Raw genomic sequence first — 19,861 nt, 5'->3', positions numbered from 1 at the left:
CCCTCCACACTTGGCATTAAAAAAGCATCTGTAGTTTCCAACTGTTGCCTTACTTTCTCCAAGGCAAAGCATTATGGTAATCAGTTTCAACACACAAAGTAGTGAAAGAAAGGTGAACTAATCTCTTTTGGCAATATACCTCTCTTTCATAGCACCACAAGTTTATATGTTCACTTTTGGAAGGTAGTAGAAATGAAAAATACTTGAAGATCTCCATATTCTGTGTTTTTGTTGGTTTGTTTTGTTTTTTCTTAAAAGAAAAAGACCTAAGAGCATAACCCCTTGTTATGCTCTTGTATGTAACCTCTATGTTATGTCTTGTAGCATAACAAGAGCATAACCTCTTGTTATGCTACAGCACTAACGGAAATTAAAGGACAAAAAGGCCCTTTGAACTTATTTTTCTTTCTTACTTTCTAAGGGTCACGGAATACAATCTTATTTAAAATGTTTTTACATTTCTAGATCCTTTTTTCTTTTCACCGTGAACAACTATTTCCGAGCTCCTCATTTGTGTCTATTTGAATGTCTCCTCAGCCTAGAACTTGCCCTATTTATTCCTTCTTGGAATTAATATTTCATATTCACAACTAGAATAAAGACCAGCTTAACAGCTTGTAAACTGGCCCATTTGAACACTGGACGAACAGCCATGGCCTTTTCAAATTGTACTTTCAGAGGTTAGAAAGACTTGGCTGCTGATAGACACTTAGCATCAAATCCACACATCCAACAGAAAGGTGTAATGCAACCAGGTACAGATGGAGGAATTTCCATCCCTCCCTATGGAAAAGAAGTATCCCAAATTCCCAAGTCAACTGGATCAGCATTTGTGAAACAGCAGTGATAGAGCAAGATTCAGAAGTACACTATGGTGGAGTGTTAGAGTGGACTATTTTCCCAATATGTCATACGAGCAATAAGAGCAGATGAGCAGTCACAGCAGAAAATAGCTAAAATAGAAAATAGATACCAAACGTCCCCATTCTAAGACATCCATGTTCCAGAGAAGAGAGATTTTTAACAATTCTTAAAGCTTAGAACTTGCAGCTTGCATCTTTAGGTTTTCCACTAATTTAGACTAGGACTGGTTCCAAAGAAGTGCTATAATTTGGGTGCTCTTTTTAGTCCCCAACCTTGGGCTTTCATATATTAGAATGGTTCTCAGAATGGACTTATCACAAAGGCATAGAAGGATATTAGCCTCTGGAGAGGACAGAGATTGAAGACAAGTCTACGCTAAAGAAACTTTGCTTATGCCACCACATCCTGCATCCTGATAAGGTTGCAACACAAGCTGTCCAGAAACAATTTCTGCCAAGGTAATTTACACCTTTCTCTTTTCCCTTCTGCCTTTATCATCTTCTCCCAACCTGAACTGTATCAGGGAGAAGTGCTGTTTGCCAGGATAAATTAAGTCTATGCAAGTATGTTTTTTCTTTGCCATAAATACAGTATCACACCTCTAATTAACATTATAATATCCAGAAATGTTAAACCCAAACCTGGCCTAAAACGCAACTAAGGGCCAGGAAATCAGAGCTGTCCTCCAGGGTCTCAAGCAATTACCAGGTAAGCCCAGAACAGATCATTGCTCTGTCTTTGTGCCTCCTCATATCTATCAAGAGCTTCATAATGAAGGGTGTTGAGGAGTTTAAGAGATAATTTGTCTGCATACACAAAACGACTCTGAACTACTCAGCTGCAAATGGCATCTGATGGGAAGTTTCTCTTATTACTTTTCTTTCCAAGTGTGTATTTTAATAAGCAAACCAGAAGATAGTTCCAAGTGCCTGGTTTTGTACATTCAGTATCAAGCTTACATGACTCAGTACATTCTTCACGCATTGGGGGGGGAGAGGGGGGGGGGTCCCCTCCTTTTATTATGATTTACATAAGGAATTCAAGCCATGTTGCTCTTTGATCTTGACTATGAGCATCTTGGTCCTTCCTTAACCTTCAGCTTTTTAACCACACTGAGAGGTGGAGAACTTCTCCCTAGCTTCACTGGGAAAGCCCTTCCCTTTTCATTGGGGAGCATTACTCAATGCTGTGGATCATCAGTTCGGTACTTGCTGGCACAAAGCACAGCCTGATCTGTGCTTTGGTGTTTTGAGATCCACAGTCACAGCTTGTGTGTGTTCAAGAGGCAAGGCTGAACAGCCTTAAGGCACTCTTCTAACAACAACTACTTCACCAGCCTGGAGAGCCACACCCCGCTGCAGATGGCTGAAGAAGCTTCCCATTTAAAAAAAAAAAAAAAATTATCTCACATATGAAGCATTGTTAATGAATTCCAGGAGTATCTTCCACATAACACATGCCCAGGCACATCAGACTTCTCTTTCGGTAAACCGGATGGTAAACTAGCTGTACTTTGCAGTTAACACAACCTAGATGCCGCTTCAGAAAGGGTTGCAATACTCAAATCTTAACAGCAGACACATGACTTACCATGAAGTTTTCTCTTCCAAGTAGAATTGAAATATAGCATGAATACCTCTCTAAGCAGATAATGAACTGCCCATCAGAACAGAGATCACAGCAAATACAAGAGTGCTTCTACTAACTATTGCTGTTCCCAACCCTATGCTTACTTCAAAACAATGCTTGGAGGAAAACAAAAAAGTTTTGAAGGTTTTGAAAGTGTTGAAACAAGGACAGTCACATCAGTTAGAATACAAAAGGTCAGGCAGATAGAGCAGGAGTTCACCCTTGAGGCTGCTTATGCCCCTCTCCTAAATTGACAAAGAGGCCTTCAGGGGACAAACTCACCACTGAGCATCAAAACTGAGGAACCCTTCCTCAGAATTTCTGCACTATCACACCCTTTCCAAACCCCAGGGGAAAAGAATAAGTCTGCTAGGAATTTTAAGTCCTCCTCTAGTCCATTCCTCTCTGCCCCAAGGTACAAGCAACTATGCCTAAAAGTCATTAATGAGACTGCTTATCCAAAACGTTGAAAAACTCCCAGCAACAGAGAGCCCACCACTTTTCCAAACAACGTATTCCATCACTTTCCTAGTATTGCTATTGAGGAGCCTTTTCGACATATCCTTCAGAAAAAAATCCCATAGAGCCTCCTTGTTTTTCGGAAAGCACTCAAAGTCACTGTTATAGATAAGTCAAAAATTAAAAAATTAGTGCAGAAATGAGTACGACTGATGATAAAAAGAGAAAGGAACAAGCAATGCAGTGAACTTTGAGGTAGAGTTCAAAGGATGGAAAACAGCCAAAAAAAAAAAAGGACAGCAATAGAGACAAGTGGAAGTATGAACTAACTTTCAGACAAACTGAAGTTTAGTGAACTACATGTGAGTGGGGTGGAAGAGAGACAGACAGACAGAGATTTAACTGAGCTACACCAATCGTTAGAGGTAGAGAGAAAATGGAGAAGATATGCTACTCATTAAATGTAGTGGATGCCACCCAGTTTAAGTATCAGACAACACACTTAAAATGAAAAAGCAAAAGTACTTTTTATCTAAGGAACAATTAAATTGCATAACTCGCTGCGACAAGATCTGGCACATATGCCAAAATCCTAAACGCATTCAAAAAAGCAGTTAGTCTAAGAGAAGTCCTTTAATGGCTATTAAACACACTGGTTCTGATGCAGCCTTCAGTTCCAGGCATCTAACAACAGACAATTGCGGGGAGTAAAGGTAACTTTTAAAGTGTACAGTCCTTTTCTTTGTGCATCTGATGATAGCCACAAGCTGCTGTAACACACAGACCTCTAGTTTGATACAGTATTTAGTCTGACACTCTTCATGGGTACAGTCAAGCAAGAACTCGTTCAAGCACACAAGCTTTAATTCCAGCCTTAAAGAAGGAGGTAGTGGCAGTGGGAGGGAAACCATACGGGTATTCAAATCAGGTTTCGAAGAATCTTTCTTGTGTCTCTTGAAACTAGCAGAGCGAGTCTGTATCCCTACTCAGATGCAGTCTGCAGATGGAGAAAAAAAACTTAGCTAAGGAAAAAAGATCCCACTAATTAAGTCTTGCCATATACCTTTCGTGTTTTTTGAGTCTAGACTGCTCAAAAAAACTAGACTGCTGTAGAAAAACAGACGTCAATCATAGCTGAAACAGGACAAGCTGAGTCAGAGCTTCATACAAAAATGCACTGGGAAATAAAGCCTCCCTATTAATCTGCATCCACTGTTTCTAAGCTGAAAATCTGAGTCCTGCAAGTGAATCAGTTAAGTCAAAAGAATACAAAGGTGGTCATCAGGGAGGGGCAACCTTAAATTTGACATTAGCGATTGAAAGTCAAAGTTTCTCAAAGTGTATATTTGTAGCATTTATGTCAATATGTTAGAGTTCTGGGGGGGTTTCTTAGCTGCATTTTGACTACCTAGTGTTTCTGTTTAAAAGCGCCAAATGAAAGACACCAGTTTTCATTTTACAACAATTTAAAACTAAATAATGCATGAACCTATAGTCCATCGACTCTGGAACATTTATTCCCTTCTATGCACAGCTTGGCATTTCATTCACATTAACAAAGGATGAGGGAAGAAACAGAAGAAATAAAAGAATTATTTTAGCTCCCCTCAAAATCAGGGGTTAGCCTTGGATCAAGAACACTTCAACATTGCTATTGGCTCCCTGCATTTGGTAAAGCATTGCCATGCCACTGGCACTTCACTGGACGTTTCTTCCTCTCAACTTCTGATTAGAGCTTACTAAAAATCACTAATTGTGCCTAAGGTTCTAAAAATAAATAAATAAATAAATAAAATAGACGGAACTGGGCCAACTAGAAATGTAGGCAGAGAACAAATCAGATTAAAGTTATTTACGCTTTAACAGGAACTGCAGATTGGTGTTTTAAACTTCAACATAATCTTCCTCATAATACCCAGAACAGGAACGGCTTTCAGGGCCTTCTCATATACAGTTTCAGAGCAAGTGAAAGAAAACTCAGAGGCTGTGCCTCTCTTGGCAGTCACCACAAATTGAGAAGTTAGAGACGGGAAGAAGAAAAAAGAGAGAGAGAGAGAGAGAGAGAGAGACAGACAGACAGACTTAGCAGAATGCACAAGATCATCTAACGTCAGTGGAGGATGGTTCCCTGTTGTGTATTTAAGTTCTTTGAACAGTCTAGTTTTCAGTTTCTCCAGAAATAGAAATTCAAACCATTACCTGAAGAAATCATTTTAAACTCCAGTAACATTCAGTTTTAGGAAGTTTTTGCTAAGTATTTGCTTTAAGACTTTCTAGTTTAATTTTAATGCAAGTTAACAAGATGCTTTTTTAACAGCTCATATCCCACTAGTAGTTCTATATACTTCATTCCATTTGGTTACTCAAGCATTTTTTCTTCTTTCCTCAAATAACACGGTATTAAGTATGAGATCATTCAGGTTTTCTTAAGCATCTTACACAAAGAGATTCTTGCTTGTCTGACCCAGAAAAATAAGTATGTCCACATGGAAGAAATTACAGATTTTGCTAAAAATGAAATATTAGGCATGTGTATGGAAAATCCTGCATGTACCTATATGAAACTAACAAAGCTTATCATCTTGGAAATTTTGTAGGAAATTCACATCGAGGGATCTGTCTGATGCTATTTCAATTCGTCAATCATTGGAGTACTCTAAAACCATACTGGAAAAAAAAATTATATTAAGAGCTCAATCATTCACTAAATGGACGCATCAAAAGCGTGTTTCTGAATTGCCTACCGTACTCTATGTCATTGCTAAACTCCTGCTTGTCACTTCTTTAGAATTTTCCACTCAGGCACCTTCTGCTCTGACTGCACTATCCACACCATCACCACACTATCAAGCCTACCTTAACAAGATTTTCTGGATGAACAGTGTCCTTGGAGATGCTTACTCTTTATCATGGGATGACTGATCATTAAGATTGAATAATCGATGCATGTTGCTAATGGAGCAGATTCAAATCTCCAGCTTCTCGTGGATTTTATCTCTAGCCCCCTTTTTCAAGGCTGCTGCCCAAATCAACTGTGGCCTGTTATGCTCTCTGCATTCCTCAATACCTCTATTTCTTTCAGTTTGACCTTTTTTTTTTTTTTAAGTGCTACAGAAAAGTGAGATTTGGTGTTCTATCATCAGCCCCATTCAATGCAAACACTGGATAAAGATTCTTCCTATGGAAAAAATGTTGATATAACTGATTCAAAAAGGGAGAGCACACACACGTTGAACTGCATTTAAAGAAAACATAAAATCCCAAAGCCAGATTGGCCAGTTTGCCAGCCCACTTGGCTTCTTTGAAGCCATTCTTTTTCCCTCACAATCAGACTGCCTGTTGTGGAGACTGAGGAAGTGGAGTTCCCCAAACTTTTAGCCAGGAAGCAGGGCTTTCAACTCATCTCCTTTCATACAGAAAAAAAGTTTAAATCCTTGAGGCCCAGAAGGTTAAGTTACTTTAAAAGAAGAGCTTTCAATCTTCTGCAACTCAACACTTGAAAGCATCCTTGCAAAAATTAAAAAAAAAAAGCAATAATAATAATAATAGCAATTGCTCTGTTGGGCATCAAGGCTCCCACTCTTTATGAAACATGAACTTTGTCTTTTTATTACTGGCACAGAAATGCAAAGGTGAAATGAAATAAAAGCCTATGATAGAAATAAAACAGGCCATTCTTGGAACTGAATTTTCTGTAATGGAGCTCCCTTTGCCCAAGCCTTCAGTTCCACAGCAAATAGTTTTGATATAGTTCTATGATAAATGTACAGTTGTTCTTGTGATTGCTTTTACCTGTGCAACTTCTTCAAAGTCTTCATGGCGTTTCTGCAAAGCTCTAGCCCGATGCAGAGATTTCCCCACTCCAGTATGTTTGCTAAGAAAAGCTTCTCCATGGTTTTCAATCCAATCCAACACCTAACGGTACAGAAGAGAGACACAGAAAAATGAACTCTGAACGGATGTATCAAATGCTGCAAGAGAGAGACAACTATTCAAGGAACTGAGGAGCTGTAAAGAGACTGCATACAAGGAACTGTACTAATGGATATCAAAAGGCAGTACTGCCATTAAAAGATGTTACTTACATTTTCTTATTAACAGTTGTATTAAATTTTATCAAGGCAATAACCACCTCAATCTAGTTAGATTATATGATTTAAGGTGATAGGTTTCTGAAGCCTAGCAAGGACAACCTAATTTCTACACATTCATCAACCTGACAGCAATCTGATCCTAGTGGCTGGACCCCTTGTGAGGGAGTCTCTGCAATCCATTTATGCCTTCATCTCGCGGTTTTCTGTAATATCACACTAATGGAGTTTGCACATTCCCAAACACTGCTGGTGAATAAAACAGTGACATTTCATTTTTTAAGTGGAGAACTCTTTCCCTACTGCACAGTAAGGAGTCAAGACAACATTCGTTAGGTTTTTTTTTTCCAGCTAGCGCAATATAATTGAGTTGAAATACTTGAAAGATGAATGGCAATGTTTGCATTCTCCAAAGAAACATCTCCCCAAAACATCAGGTAGAGGTAATTGCATATCCTAAGTTTTAGAACTAGGAAAGTAAGGAACTAAAGACATTCTAAGAGACATTAAAGCTTCTATCACAATGACTGTGCTGACAGTTTTATAAACAGTAAAAGTTCTACATGTAATTAGTTCCTGCCAGTTAACACAACGGATTACTGCACACATCCCAAGTTTCAGATAAGCGAACAAGCAAAAACATTTGGTCTCTCTCCAAACTAATACATCTTAGCCATATTTTAATGCTGTCATTAGGGAACATGCATTTGGCATTTAATCCTTTGCAAGATATTCCAAGTTTCAAGAAAGCTTTCCAGAATTAAAGACAACTCCATAGGGATAATTTTCCTAATGCAGCTTAACCTTCTATTTATTTACAGGAATGTAATGCTTAACACTTACCTCCAGCATTTTTTTTCTTTAAAACCTGAGTCTTCTGTTTCATTTTGAAGTATACCTGCCAGAAACCTTTACCTTATCTCTCCTTACCTATTAGTGTCCTTTACTCTGAAACATGAAGTTAGGTGGGTTTTTTTTTTCATTTTTCCCCACACTGAAGACATTTGACATTTAGTGTAACCAAAAACATTAATTTTTTTTTTTTTTTTTACTTCCGTACAATCAGACTTAAAAGTCACTCCTGCAGCATCCTGCTTATGGTTATATTTGATACAGGTGTAATCCCACATACTATTCTGATACAGAAAACATCCATGCTGTCTTTAGTACAGAAAGTGAAAGCATCTGGCGTGACTTCTCATTTACTTTGACTGTTAGAATCTTTTTTTTTTGGTCTGCACTCTTCTGTAGAAGTTTTTCGAATACAATCAGTAATCCCATAATGCCACATAATATAGCCATCTCAAATTATCAATACTTTACCAAATCTCCCTGGCATGCATCTCAATTTATGCATTATTTATTTTTCCTGGAAAATATTTCCAGAAGATTTAAGTCAGTTTACATTTTCCTTTGCTTCCAGCAAGGGAAAGATTGATCAGCGAAGGTACAGTGAGGTTAGTACGTGCTAGCCAAATGAGCCCTCAGCTACCCAGTTTAAATTAGCAATGCTTTTGACTAGCTTCAGCAGATCACTACTGTTTCTCTTGTTATAAAAAGAGCCAGAGAGATACATTTGGACTGGACTCTGGCTACGACTGCCAGTTCATAGGCAACAAATGAAATCAACAGCATAATCTGCTCCAGAAAGCACAGGACGAAAAGCAGCAAGATGCACACGAGAAAGTTTCTGCTCCAAACAGTGGTCAGTGACTTCTCAAGAGAAGAAGTTATCGTAGAAATCCAGCACACAGATCATGACTTAACCCAGTCAACTAGAGCAGCACCAATGCCTCTGACCAAATCCAGAACGAACACAAATCTTCCTGCTCAACCTTCTCACCTTGATTCTTAGCACAACTGAGGCAGTGCTTCTTACTGGGGAATTTCACAGCATATAAAAGCAGAGTCAAAGTTGAAGCTTGCTTTTGCATATTAGTGAGAACTTTTGCATACCACTTTGGCTAAGGGACAACCCCATTAGCTGGCACTAATTATAGCCCTTTAGCAATCTGAAACGATGCATTTTTTCCCCTCCTGGAAGGGGTAAGAGTTACAGAAGCCATCAACATCCAGCCCACTATGGACCTGCCTACTAATACGAAAGCACACAGAGTTTACTCTACTAGTATATTAATAAATAGGAATTTAAGATGTTCAGCACTTCTCAGTGACAGTACGTATAAGATTATTCTCCATTGCAGCAAGCTGCTTTAATAAGACGTAATTAAGCATTTACTGCAGTCTCAGCAGAACCATCCTTATGCCCAATTTAGGGACTAAAAAAACCGCTTATTTTAAAAACACCAATAACTGAATATATGGTAGAAGTAATTACTATGCAAAGATGGCTTTATCATGACAAAATCTTTGTTCATGGTTGCAAAACGTTTTGTACATGCTGTTTAGAGAAATAAGCAATTAACAGCTGATCTTTCGCAGATCCAATACGCTCACTTTCACCAGTTTTTCCCACATTACTTTCCAGTCCTTCCCCCCCGCCACTCCTTTAGCTACATTGCATACTCCCACTTGTCTGATCTCCACCACTTAGTCCACTTAGTGCCATTTTCAAGACAAATTGGGGGGGGGGGGAGAAGGTGAGAGAGGGGATCTTTGAATTTCTAATATGTAAATAGTTAAAAAGTGGGAATATTCTTTCCCAAAAAGAACCATCTCACACTGGAACAACTTCTTCAAGCCACAGTAGATTCATGCAGTAAAATCAGTAGTATTTTAAGGCAGAGGAAGCAGTTAAGTACTCTTCACCTGCCTTACATCAGTCAGGGCCAAATCAAATGACTTTTTGAGGGAGGCAGATCAAGGAAGAAGTAGCTACCCAAAGTCAGCGGGGACAGTGTGTGTGCACGTGTTTTAAAATAACTATAAGTATGTTGTAGTAATTTCTGCAAGCCATTAGTGTTGTGTTTCAGGCTCAGAAGCTTTCATTGCACGAGCGTCAGCAGTATCATTCTACCAGAAACATTATCTTTATTTTCAATTTTGACCTTTTGTGGCCTAGCAGCACAAAAGCCCCATTGCTAGTACAAGTCTGCTTTATTGTTCTATATCAAAATCCTCAGAGCCAGCTCCTTTCTATCTTAGCTGAAAGACTGAGGTGTATTGTCCCCTCTGGTAAGCTTGCCAATCATTAAGCATAAATTTAGACCTTCATTAGCATGTTTAATACTAGAAAGATTTTTTCAACAATTGAATTCTATAGCCCATTTATGATCTGACTTTTTCCAATGCCCTCTTTGTTGGCATTAATACACAAACCAATGCAGAGGTAGGTAGATCTTTCGGCGTGTCGATGTTACTCAAGGTGACATCTCAGAATTCTGTTCAGTTTAAGACTGTCTTAGGTTTACACTTTTCGTTATTTCAGAGTTGCTGTAATGTACATCTTACCTACAATTTTTAAATATTTCATGTGCTATTTCCTTTACTATCTGCTCCAAAAAACCTGCAGATGATTCTTGGTACACAGTTAGCTAGCTTCACGATGGTTTTGGTAATTTGGAAAGCACCACTATAAACTTGTTCCCAATACTGAACATACAAAACAGGGAAAAAAATTTTCCAAGGTGGCAAAATCCCTCCTGCAACGCAACTCAGTCAGTCACTTAACCCGTCCATGAACTGGTTTATTTCACTAACTCAGTGAAAACTAACCAAGGAGAGCTAAGAGGAGGAAAGCACAGACTCATGCAGAATGATGGTTACGAATTCACTTACAAAGCATTTAGTTGCTTGCTGTGCAACTATAAACAGTGGAAGAGAACTGCCCTTAGTTTATTTTGACATGAAAAAATACATTTAACTTTACTGATGAAGATAAAGATTTTCACATGAGTTCCTAAACCTTGCTAGACGATCTTAATTTAATTTGTTAAGGTTTGAACAAAGACTAACAAAAGCTTGAAAGAAACGTGCAATTGCAGATGAAAATATTTTAGAAAGTTTTTTTGGAGCTCTTCATAAACCATGCCAGAATTGTCTTGGATATAAACTTAATCAAACACATCAAAAGCAAATAATTTCAGACACTGAATGGCATCAAGGATTATTCAGTTGAAGAGCTAAAGTTTCTTATATAAATTAGATGATCCAATAAGGCTGGTTTGCTTTTCTTTTCGGGGAGGGGGGAAGCACACATTATGGTCCAAGATCACTCTTTTTCCTGCAGACTTTCAAAGCTGAAAGAGCTACAAATTGCCAGAGAGAGACTATTCCAGGGACATTTCATTATATGCTTGCCATCTTCCTTAAGGCATCTGCTATTGGCTAGTATTAAATGAACTTTTGTTTTAGCTGCTATGGATGTTGAGTTACCATTGCCTTACAGTCTCATCTTCACTGAAACATAAGTAACTACGAAAAGTTGTATTAGTAGAGGGAATAACACCCACAACTCGCATTGTAATCTGCTACAAGGCAGTGTACAAAATACACTGATACCCAAAGGTCCAAAGGTGACTTAAAGTAACATAACAAAAAGCTATACCACCACACGCAACATTTCAGAAGCCTCCAAAGTGGATGTTAACGGCCATTACGGGGATAAACCAAAGGCAATTCAGTCTCAGACAGTCAACACTACTGGATATTAAGGCAAGGGCTGGGGAACATGGCAAACATGTCCTACTTCACTGACCCAGCGGCCGTATCTCTGTATTTAAAATTTACTTTGAAATCTGAAGTGGTTGATAAAGCTGTGCATTAGCAGCAGAGGCTGCAGCTTCACATCATCAAGAGAATATCTTAATGCAAGATCTGCCTTGCAAAGCATATAGGGAAACCAGAGGCATACACAGGAAGAAAGAGTAATTCCTTTAACCGACAGATAAGACACCCACTGAATAATGAGTCTAGATGAGCAGCTCTGGGCTGATTGCTCACGCTAACGTTTCTGGTGTGACCACAATCCACATGTGATTTGGGTAACACGTTCTTGATACTGTACATTATAAAAATGAGTGGAAGTGTCCACTTTGGTGTTTTCATGCCCTTGATTATTCGATGCTAAATGCACTGGTTCCAAGAGCTGGCTGGCCTCATACTAAGAGGAAACATCCAGTTTCTTGCTGAGGAACTTGGTAATGATTCTACAATGACCTGAGTCTGGTGAAAGGTTACTTGAGAAGTTTAAAGAATGAAGTAATCTCAGTGCTAACTCTTGCGTTTGAGAGCCATGCGACACTACAGTCTTGAAATACAAAGCAGCATAAAATGACAATTCCCTACAAACATTTTAGGAGTCCCAACATAGTAAAAGCAAAGAGTAGAATCAGCATGGTGAGACTCACTGTAGTATTTAATGCACACCAACCATTCCCAGGAAAAACTGCTTTCAGGCCTGTGGGCCAGCCTGCAGCCTATTGAATTATGTATCTGGTAAACAACCTCAGGAGGTCACTTGGCCTGAGTTGCATAAGTTGGACCTTCCTGGACTGAATTCCAATGAAGGGAAAAAGTTCCAGGACTCAGTCCACACTTGCTGGCACTAGACTACTGCTGAAAGTGCCTACATTTTCCCCTACCAAATAAAAAAAAAAAAAAAAAACCCGCTATGTTCTTTTCAGTTTCTGAAGACTCCTTATGAAGCCTGTTAAATTTAAGAGGTGATTCTTTTGTGGACTGTGCCTCATCAGCTTTGATGAGCGCCCTTCAGTGGCTACTTACACAAGTAGAGGCACTGGATCCTACTGAATAGCTACTACTGATGTAATGACCTTGATGAAGGGCCTCTAGGATTTACACAACAGCACCACAACACTCTGAGTTTTGTTCTCTGTACCCTTAACATTCACCCTGCTTTTTCCTTTTTTGTCAGCCAACTTTTTTTTTCCCCCCATGCATTTCCTCATTCTTTGTCATATCTGACTGTTGAGAAGTTGGGAAACTATCTGCCTTTTCATATTCGCATTTTTAAATTTTTACTTTAAAAAGTACAAATACTTTTACATTTAGTTCAGTGCTTAGGTAAGTAGCCTTTTTTTCCCACTTTTTTCCACTTTTTTTTTTTTTTTTTTTAATTTACAGGAAAAGGTAGATGCTCAGCATAGAAATTTGAGCTATTGAGGTTGCATCCTGTCTTGATCTGTGAACATCTTTACATTGCACTCAAAGACCATGATCAGCAAAAATTGGCCATCTTAACTTTTTAAAAAGAGGAGCTATTAAAAAATGATTTATAAACATCTCTGTTAAATGCAGCTTAAGGCAAATATTTTTCAAAAATATTAAAAATCCTTTAACAAAGGAGTTCTTACAACTTTGTCTTCTTAAGCTAGATCAGAGATATTAATGTATTTAATTACTAACTTTTATGGATGCCATCACAATAAGAGAAGTATGGCAGCTAATAGCCGTTTATTCAGCAGGGTCATTGTCAGAAAGTAATCTTACCTGTAATTTTTATACTTCTTTAGTATACTCCTATATTTTTCAAAAAAAAAAATTGTCAATTAAGTACCACCAAGGATGTGACACTAAAAAATCTGTTATAGAATTATATTAATTTTCTGCATGCTACTACAAGTTTTTCTGACCCCTTAAGTCCAGAACTTTCCTTCACCTAGAAGGCGAGTATCAGCTTCCGGCACAAACTTAGAACAGCTTTTGTCTAGAATAAAAATCTTCCATCCTATCTGATTTCAGGTGAATAAAAGGAGGTACGAATACATCTTCTACCTGTAACAGCGAGTCTCCTCTTATAACACACAGATTCAGTTCATCAGTCCTACATAGCTATTCAATCACTGAATAAAAGAATACACAGTCCAGCAGCCAAAACCCACCTGTCAATGCAACCCAGGTTCAAATCATAGCCTGGCAGATTGGAAAGCCATGTAGACATCATGAAATAAAACCTACCTGTTGAACATCCTGTTGAAAAACACAGAGTTGAAGTCGCTGGTGCAGGCGGACCTTCCGATGCTGCCAAATGTTTTCCAGTTGGCGCTGGTGGTGCAGTACTTCATGGATAACATCCAGAACATGATGAACCGCTTTTGAATAGTTGGCAGAAGCGGTGAGGGAATCAGAGCTGCCAGGAGTCAAAGGTCTCTGAAGTTTGTCAAGCAGTGACTTTCCATCTTGGCTCACCTGACCATCAGAAAGGATGCAGAGTTACTCGTTCAGCCAAAGCTTGTCAGACTACCCTTGCATCTCCCCCCGCCCCATTTGAGATTTCTGTAAGAACTTGAGGAGCAGTGATAGAGATCTTGTATTCCAGGTATGATTATGTGCTGCCGTTACGGAAGAAATCTACATTTTTATATTCTCCTTCTATATAGGGAGATTAAGCAGCAACAATTTTCTAAATAACAATCTGTCTTTCTAGTACCTTAAGAGTGATTTTCCCTAACAGTAATTTTTTCGAAGAGGTCAAGGCTAACTTGAATAAGTTTTTTCCCCTCATCTCTCTCTCCAGCTCTGTAGTTAAAGCACCTAAAATTAAGCTTTTGCACAGAACTGCCCTCCCAGGAACATCTCTCTCCATCTCTCTCTCTCTCTCTCTCTCTCTCTCCCCTTTCATCCACTGTGAAGGGGAACAGGGAAGTTGTTTTCTATAGGCTTATGTTAAGTTTATGAATAGATTTAAACCAAGAGATACGAGCTTGGGGCAATTTTTGATTTTACATCTACTACAGTTTTTAAATTATTACTGCACCAGCAAGGCAAAAAACAAACTCATATTATGACAAACTTTAAGACTACTAAATCACTTAAAACTTTTTCATGCAGCATGAAAATATATTTTTTTCCAAAATGTGTTCAACTATGGATGTTGATAAGAAACATATTAGTCATTTCTAGCTGTTGTCTTCTGTGGTCCAAACTACAGCAAACATATTTGGATTTTGCATACTAATTAAATAGCAATAATCCTACTTTAGCTAGTCACTGTTAATGTTTAACATTTATTAAGGTTGCTGAAAGCTTTTTCACTGCTGTCTAACTACTCTGCATGTTCAACGTGAAGCTTAAAAGAATTATTACAATTTGGTATTACTTAGCTAATTGTAAAGAACTTTTCTAATTGTTCATGTAACAGGCAGGAAAAATTCATCCAAAACCACACGAATGGAACACCAACAATAGTTGCAATCCATCAAATCAAGACCATGCCACAAACAGAAAATTTGTCAAGGCTTTTCCCTAGTGGCTATTTTCAACGATTTTCACTGAATGTAGGCTGAGATCGCATTTAAAGATTCAATAGTCAGACGGATCAAAGTTCTTTTCTAGAAATACTTTAAAGACAGTCTATTTCTCATGCTCTCATTTAAACTTTTCCTTTGATTAACAAGTATCACCACAGAGAACGAAGAACACCTGGAAAAGCAGCGCCTATAAAGTCAAGTCAGATAGGAAAAGAGTATAATCCATTCTGGTTGTTACTATGATGATGATTTTACTCCCTTCTGCATCCTAAGCAGTTATCTAGTACAAGTTATGTCTTTCAAATATTTCAGAAGAATAGACTTCAATTATTCATCAAGAATCCATGAAATTCAGGCAAAAAGCTACTGTGACAGTCCCTTGATCAGATGATTTATCATCTTGACAATCAAACAACCATGCACATTTGCTCCTCGTAGGAGTCACAGTCAAGTTTTCTTCCTTTCCAGTGCACAACTACCCTAAAATTTCAGCCAAGTATATAACTTAGTGCACAGCTCTTAGTTTTTCAAGCATACCACAGTTATCTAAGCTTGTAAGCTGAGTTACTTTTCTAGTAACACACGGTAATTATCCTCACTAATTAGACTCAGACTAGTCTTAAAAGCATTTACCCTCTTTAAAATTACTATCTCCCACTTTGCAACCAAGTCATGTTGTCAAGACCTTGCAACTTAAAATGAAAGACAAGGTGTTATCTTCTCTGTGGTGATCCCCTCTCTTTCTCCTCACTGTTCATTCATCACAAAATGAAAGGAGCTCCATGCTGAATAGAAGCTAAGTCATACGTCTAATAGCGATAAGCAGCCATGCTATAATACCTTTACAAAAAGGCAACTCCATTAATCTTCCTAAAGGAATGCATGTTTAAATAAGGGGAAGCAAAACCTCTTCTGTCCAAGGAGGAACATGACTTGTCCATGCACATAAAAATATCTTTTCTCCACAAATTCTAGTTGCTAACGAATAAGCTATCACTTTACTACATGGGGAAGAGTGATGACCTGAAATCAGGAAAAAGGCACCTAGCAGGGTTTATTTTTTTTTTTGGAAGACTTTGGGACAGTGAGGCATTTTAACAAGTCAAAAGCTACAGCTCTGAAATGCTAAACAAATTTTCAAGGTGTTTGCCAGAGCAATCCTACCATCTACCCATTATTTGCACTGCGTATCACCAAGAAACAAACAGAACTGAGCACAGTAATCCATAGTGCTTGTTTATGCTTAACAGTTTCTCCCTGCCTCCTCTTTTTTATTTAAGCCAGTCTTTTTTATTTAATCAAACTGTTAGTGTTCAATGCTTTATGATCGTTATTCCAGATAACCCTAACCATTTTATTCCTTGCCACACTTCTCATGGAGCTTGCACTCCAGATTGCCTCTCTTCACATTTGTCTCCTACAAACATGCTACATCTCTCTCTCTTGCTCTAAAAAGAGATTATCTCAATGAAGAGAAGTTTAAGTTAAAACAGGTATCTGTACTAAGAACCCTAAGATTTATCACCAAAGGTGCGCTTTAGTATGTCATTAAAACAGTTGCCATCGCAAGGTGGAAAGTGGGCGTCGGTGTACGCTTTACACAAAAATAACAGTTAATGCAAACTCTGGGCATCTGACTTGGGGGTAACAAAGCTTCTGCAGGCCCTATGATGGCAGGTGTTCAGAAAGTCCATTTTTGATACATGAACAACAGGTCTGATCATCAGCTCTGCTTTTGCACTCCTTTACTGCTGTCCACATAAACTGTGAACTGAGTTACACTTCAGTTGCCTGTAATAGTGTTGGTTCATCAGAAAGTAGTTTCATTTTTTTATGCAATGTATAAATCACAAACCATTATTTCATTCCAACACATCCTCCTTTTAATAGATGCAAGTTGTAGGGCTAAGCTACCTTTGTCCACCAATCATCTTTTTTTTTTTTTTTTTAAACCTTGATTTAAATCAAATGCATATTTTTACATAACTTTCACTGGAACAGAAGCTACTTTATTTAATCCAAATTCAGCGGATGTTATTCTAACACCAAAAGATTCCAGTAACTTTATTTTGTGATGTTAACAAGCCTGAAAAAAGAACCTTAAGAAAAGCTCAACAGAAAATACAGAAAAGCCTTGTTAGAAAACAGCAGCTTTGGCTAACTGAAGAGGGAAAGAACTCAAAGAGAATTCAAAACTTTCAGGAAAACAATGGCTATTTTAGTAATCATTTTCTAGGCCACCTTGAGAATAAGCATTTTCTTCTAAGTTGTATTTAGAACTACTAGATATACCAAGAAGCATTCTCAGTCTTAAAAGCATGTCATTGGAGTCAAAATCCAAGATTAGAGGAGCAACATAGGATAGCCTAATCTTACGAATGCTAAGTGCATATGCAGGCTTGCTCATTTAAGGGCCTTTCAGGCTGACAGAACTAAGCCTTTCAGGCTGACTTCTGGTTTGGGCTTCTTTTGTGAGACTATTTCAGAAACAGATTTTCAAAACACACTTAAAGCAATCCATGCCAACAGAATACTTTCCCAAAGAACACCCAGCTGCTTTCCATTCAGATAAATTTTTTAATAGTATCATATGGCTACTAAAAGGTAGTAATATACAAATGCAAATTAAATATACTTAGTACACCGTATGAGTTGCCTGTATCAGGTGAGTCTGCAAACACAGTATTATGGTCTCATCTTGCCTTTTCAATTTCTTTCAGAAGACTAAGAGGAAGACTTAAATTTGCATTTAAATTTGAACAGCAGCAGCAAAATCCAGAACACTAAATTTAAGAAGAACAGCCCGGCATTTGAGCTTCAAACTAATGCACTACCCGCAACAAGTTCTGCCAAATCATGACCCAGCCTTAATATTACATCATTTTACTAAAAACATGCCAGCAACCTAAAGAAACAAACAAGCTACTTACCTCAGAGTAAGCCAAGGTAATATGCTCATATATCCCTTGATGATGATGGATGGCATCTTCTAAGTCTTGCAATTCGGAGGGAAGCTCCACTTCACCACAAGCTTTACACCAGGAATCCACATTGCTCATGTACTGCAACGGAGAAGAGACATTCGACTCAACTTTGGGTTCTATCAATAAGTAAAATACATTAGAAACACACAAAAGGATTAGCACCTGTGTGATGGCCACTGAAAAGATTCCTTTTGAGGTGACAACTGTCTTAAGGTATTTCTTTGACATGACCAAAATGAAGCTGATGGCAGAACAGAAACAAAGTCTGACTGTACTTGTGCTTTCAGCTACATAGAACTCTTTCAGCCATTCACAGACAGGCTTAATTATATGTTGGCAACCTTCAGGGCCAATTAAACGGTTGGTAATGCTGATATTTCAAGTTTATTCTTGCTCTTTTGCTTGACTTTGCAGCTAAGAAGTTTATTTCACCCATGACTACCTACCACGTCAGGTACATAAAGGAAACAAAGGTCTTGTCTACACAGTGAGGTAAAACGTGCTACAGTTTTCAAGACCCCTAAGCTCTCATCCATCAGCTCCCTTTGTAGATATTCAACAAACATGAAGGAAACCACTGCCTCACCTTTTTTTTTAAACATTCAGAGAAAAGCAAGTTACTTTGCACACACATACACACACACACACAATCAATGTGGTGAACTGCTCACTCAAACAATTCAGTTGTCTTTTTGCTAGAAAGAGATCTTCAAGTAGACAAAACAGGTTAAAGCACTATAAACTCACACTCAAGTCCCTCAAGCACTAACTTCTCCATACAGAGAAGCACTAAATACATTTGGCTAGCAGCTACAGTAGCAAGCATGTAAGGGATTTACAACTTGGCTGGGGGGGTCTCTTAGGACTAACACTGAGCTCCGAGCAGAAAGCTGTGCCAGCATCGCTGCTTAAGTCAAGCCTTTCAGGGTGAACTGAGGATGTGACAACAGAATCTCTTCTGCTGACAGTTCAAGTCATCTCTGAAACTTAAACTGTCTTGACAGAAGAGAAATGTCATCATAGCTGCATACACATCAAGTTCTGTCAATTTATTTTTGACAGCTACGGGGCATGAACTTTATACCCTAGTTATGCTAGAAAAGGGAGGGGGAAAAAATCTGGTTTTCTTAGGACTGCTACGGTTGTTAAATGTGAATTTAGTATAGCCAAGCACATGTGGCATCTATAAACTAAATCTGCCTTCTCTTCACATGAAATGCAACAGCTCCAAAAACTTCAGAGACCATGCCTTTCTCTTACCACATGTACTTTGATTCCTGGAGCACATCTAGTCTTTTGAGGAAAAAATAATCCACAGACCATTTCTCGGTCTCCAACATTATTGGACAGCTGGGAGAGAGGATGATAAAGTACTTAATTCTCTGATACTTTGTTTTGCTCTCATTTCATCGAGGGACAATTTTAAAGATCTCTAACATTAAGCACTGAACACTAAAAGAGGTATGTAGGACCATGGAGCTGCATCTCTTGCCTCAGTCAGTAGCACTGATAGTACCTGGCTACAGTCTTGACTGCCAAGACTTTTCACTTTTTTTTGTTTTTTTTGTTTTTAAAATAGGTCAGCCATCACCAATCTCTAAAAGGGTCATTCCTCTTACTCCAAACCCTCTTGCCTTTAGCTGAGAATGTCCACTGCTAATCA

The 19,861-nt window shown here is 38.4% G+C and overlaps 1 protein-coding gene across 3 annotated transcripts in view; it reads right to left on the bottom strand.

Moving 5' to 3' along the window:
• TRIO (trio Rho guanine nucleotide exchange factor) overlaps positions 1–19,861 on the bottom strand; it is a 263,242-nt gene that overhangs the window by 138,360 nt on the left and 105,021 nt on the right. For all 3 annotated transcript variants that reach the window (XM_068931428.1, XM_068931431.1, XM_068931429.1), the window contains 3 exons: positions 18,145–18,276; positions 13,923–14,153; positions 6,745–6,867 (listed from right to left, as the gene is read on the bottom strand). In XM_068931428.1, the coding sequence (XP_068787529.1) occupies positions 6,745–6,867; positions 13,923–14,153; positions 18,145–18,276 (486 nt within the window). The remainder of the gene's footprint in view (positions 1–6,744; positions 6,868–13,922; positions 14,154–18,144; positions 18,277–19,861) is intronic.

Source organism: Struthio camelus, chromosome 2 (genome assembly GCF_040807025.1).
Source record: "Struthio camelus isolate bStrCam1 chromosome 2, bStrCam1.hap1, whole genome shotgun sequence".
NCBI lineage: Eukaryota > Metazoa > Chordata > Aves > Struthioniformes > Struthionidae > Struthio > Struthio camelus.
Note: the sequence above shows the minus strand (reverse complement) of the source record. Positions and strands in the feature narration are given on the sequence as shown.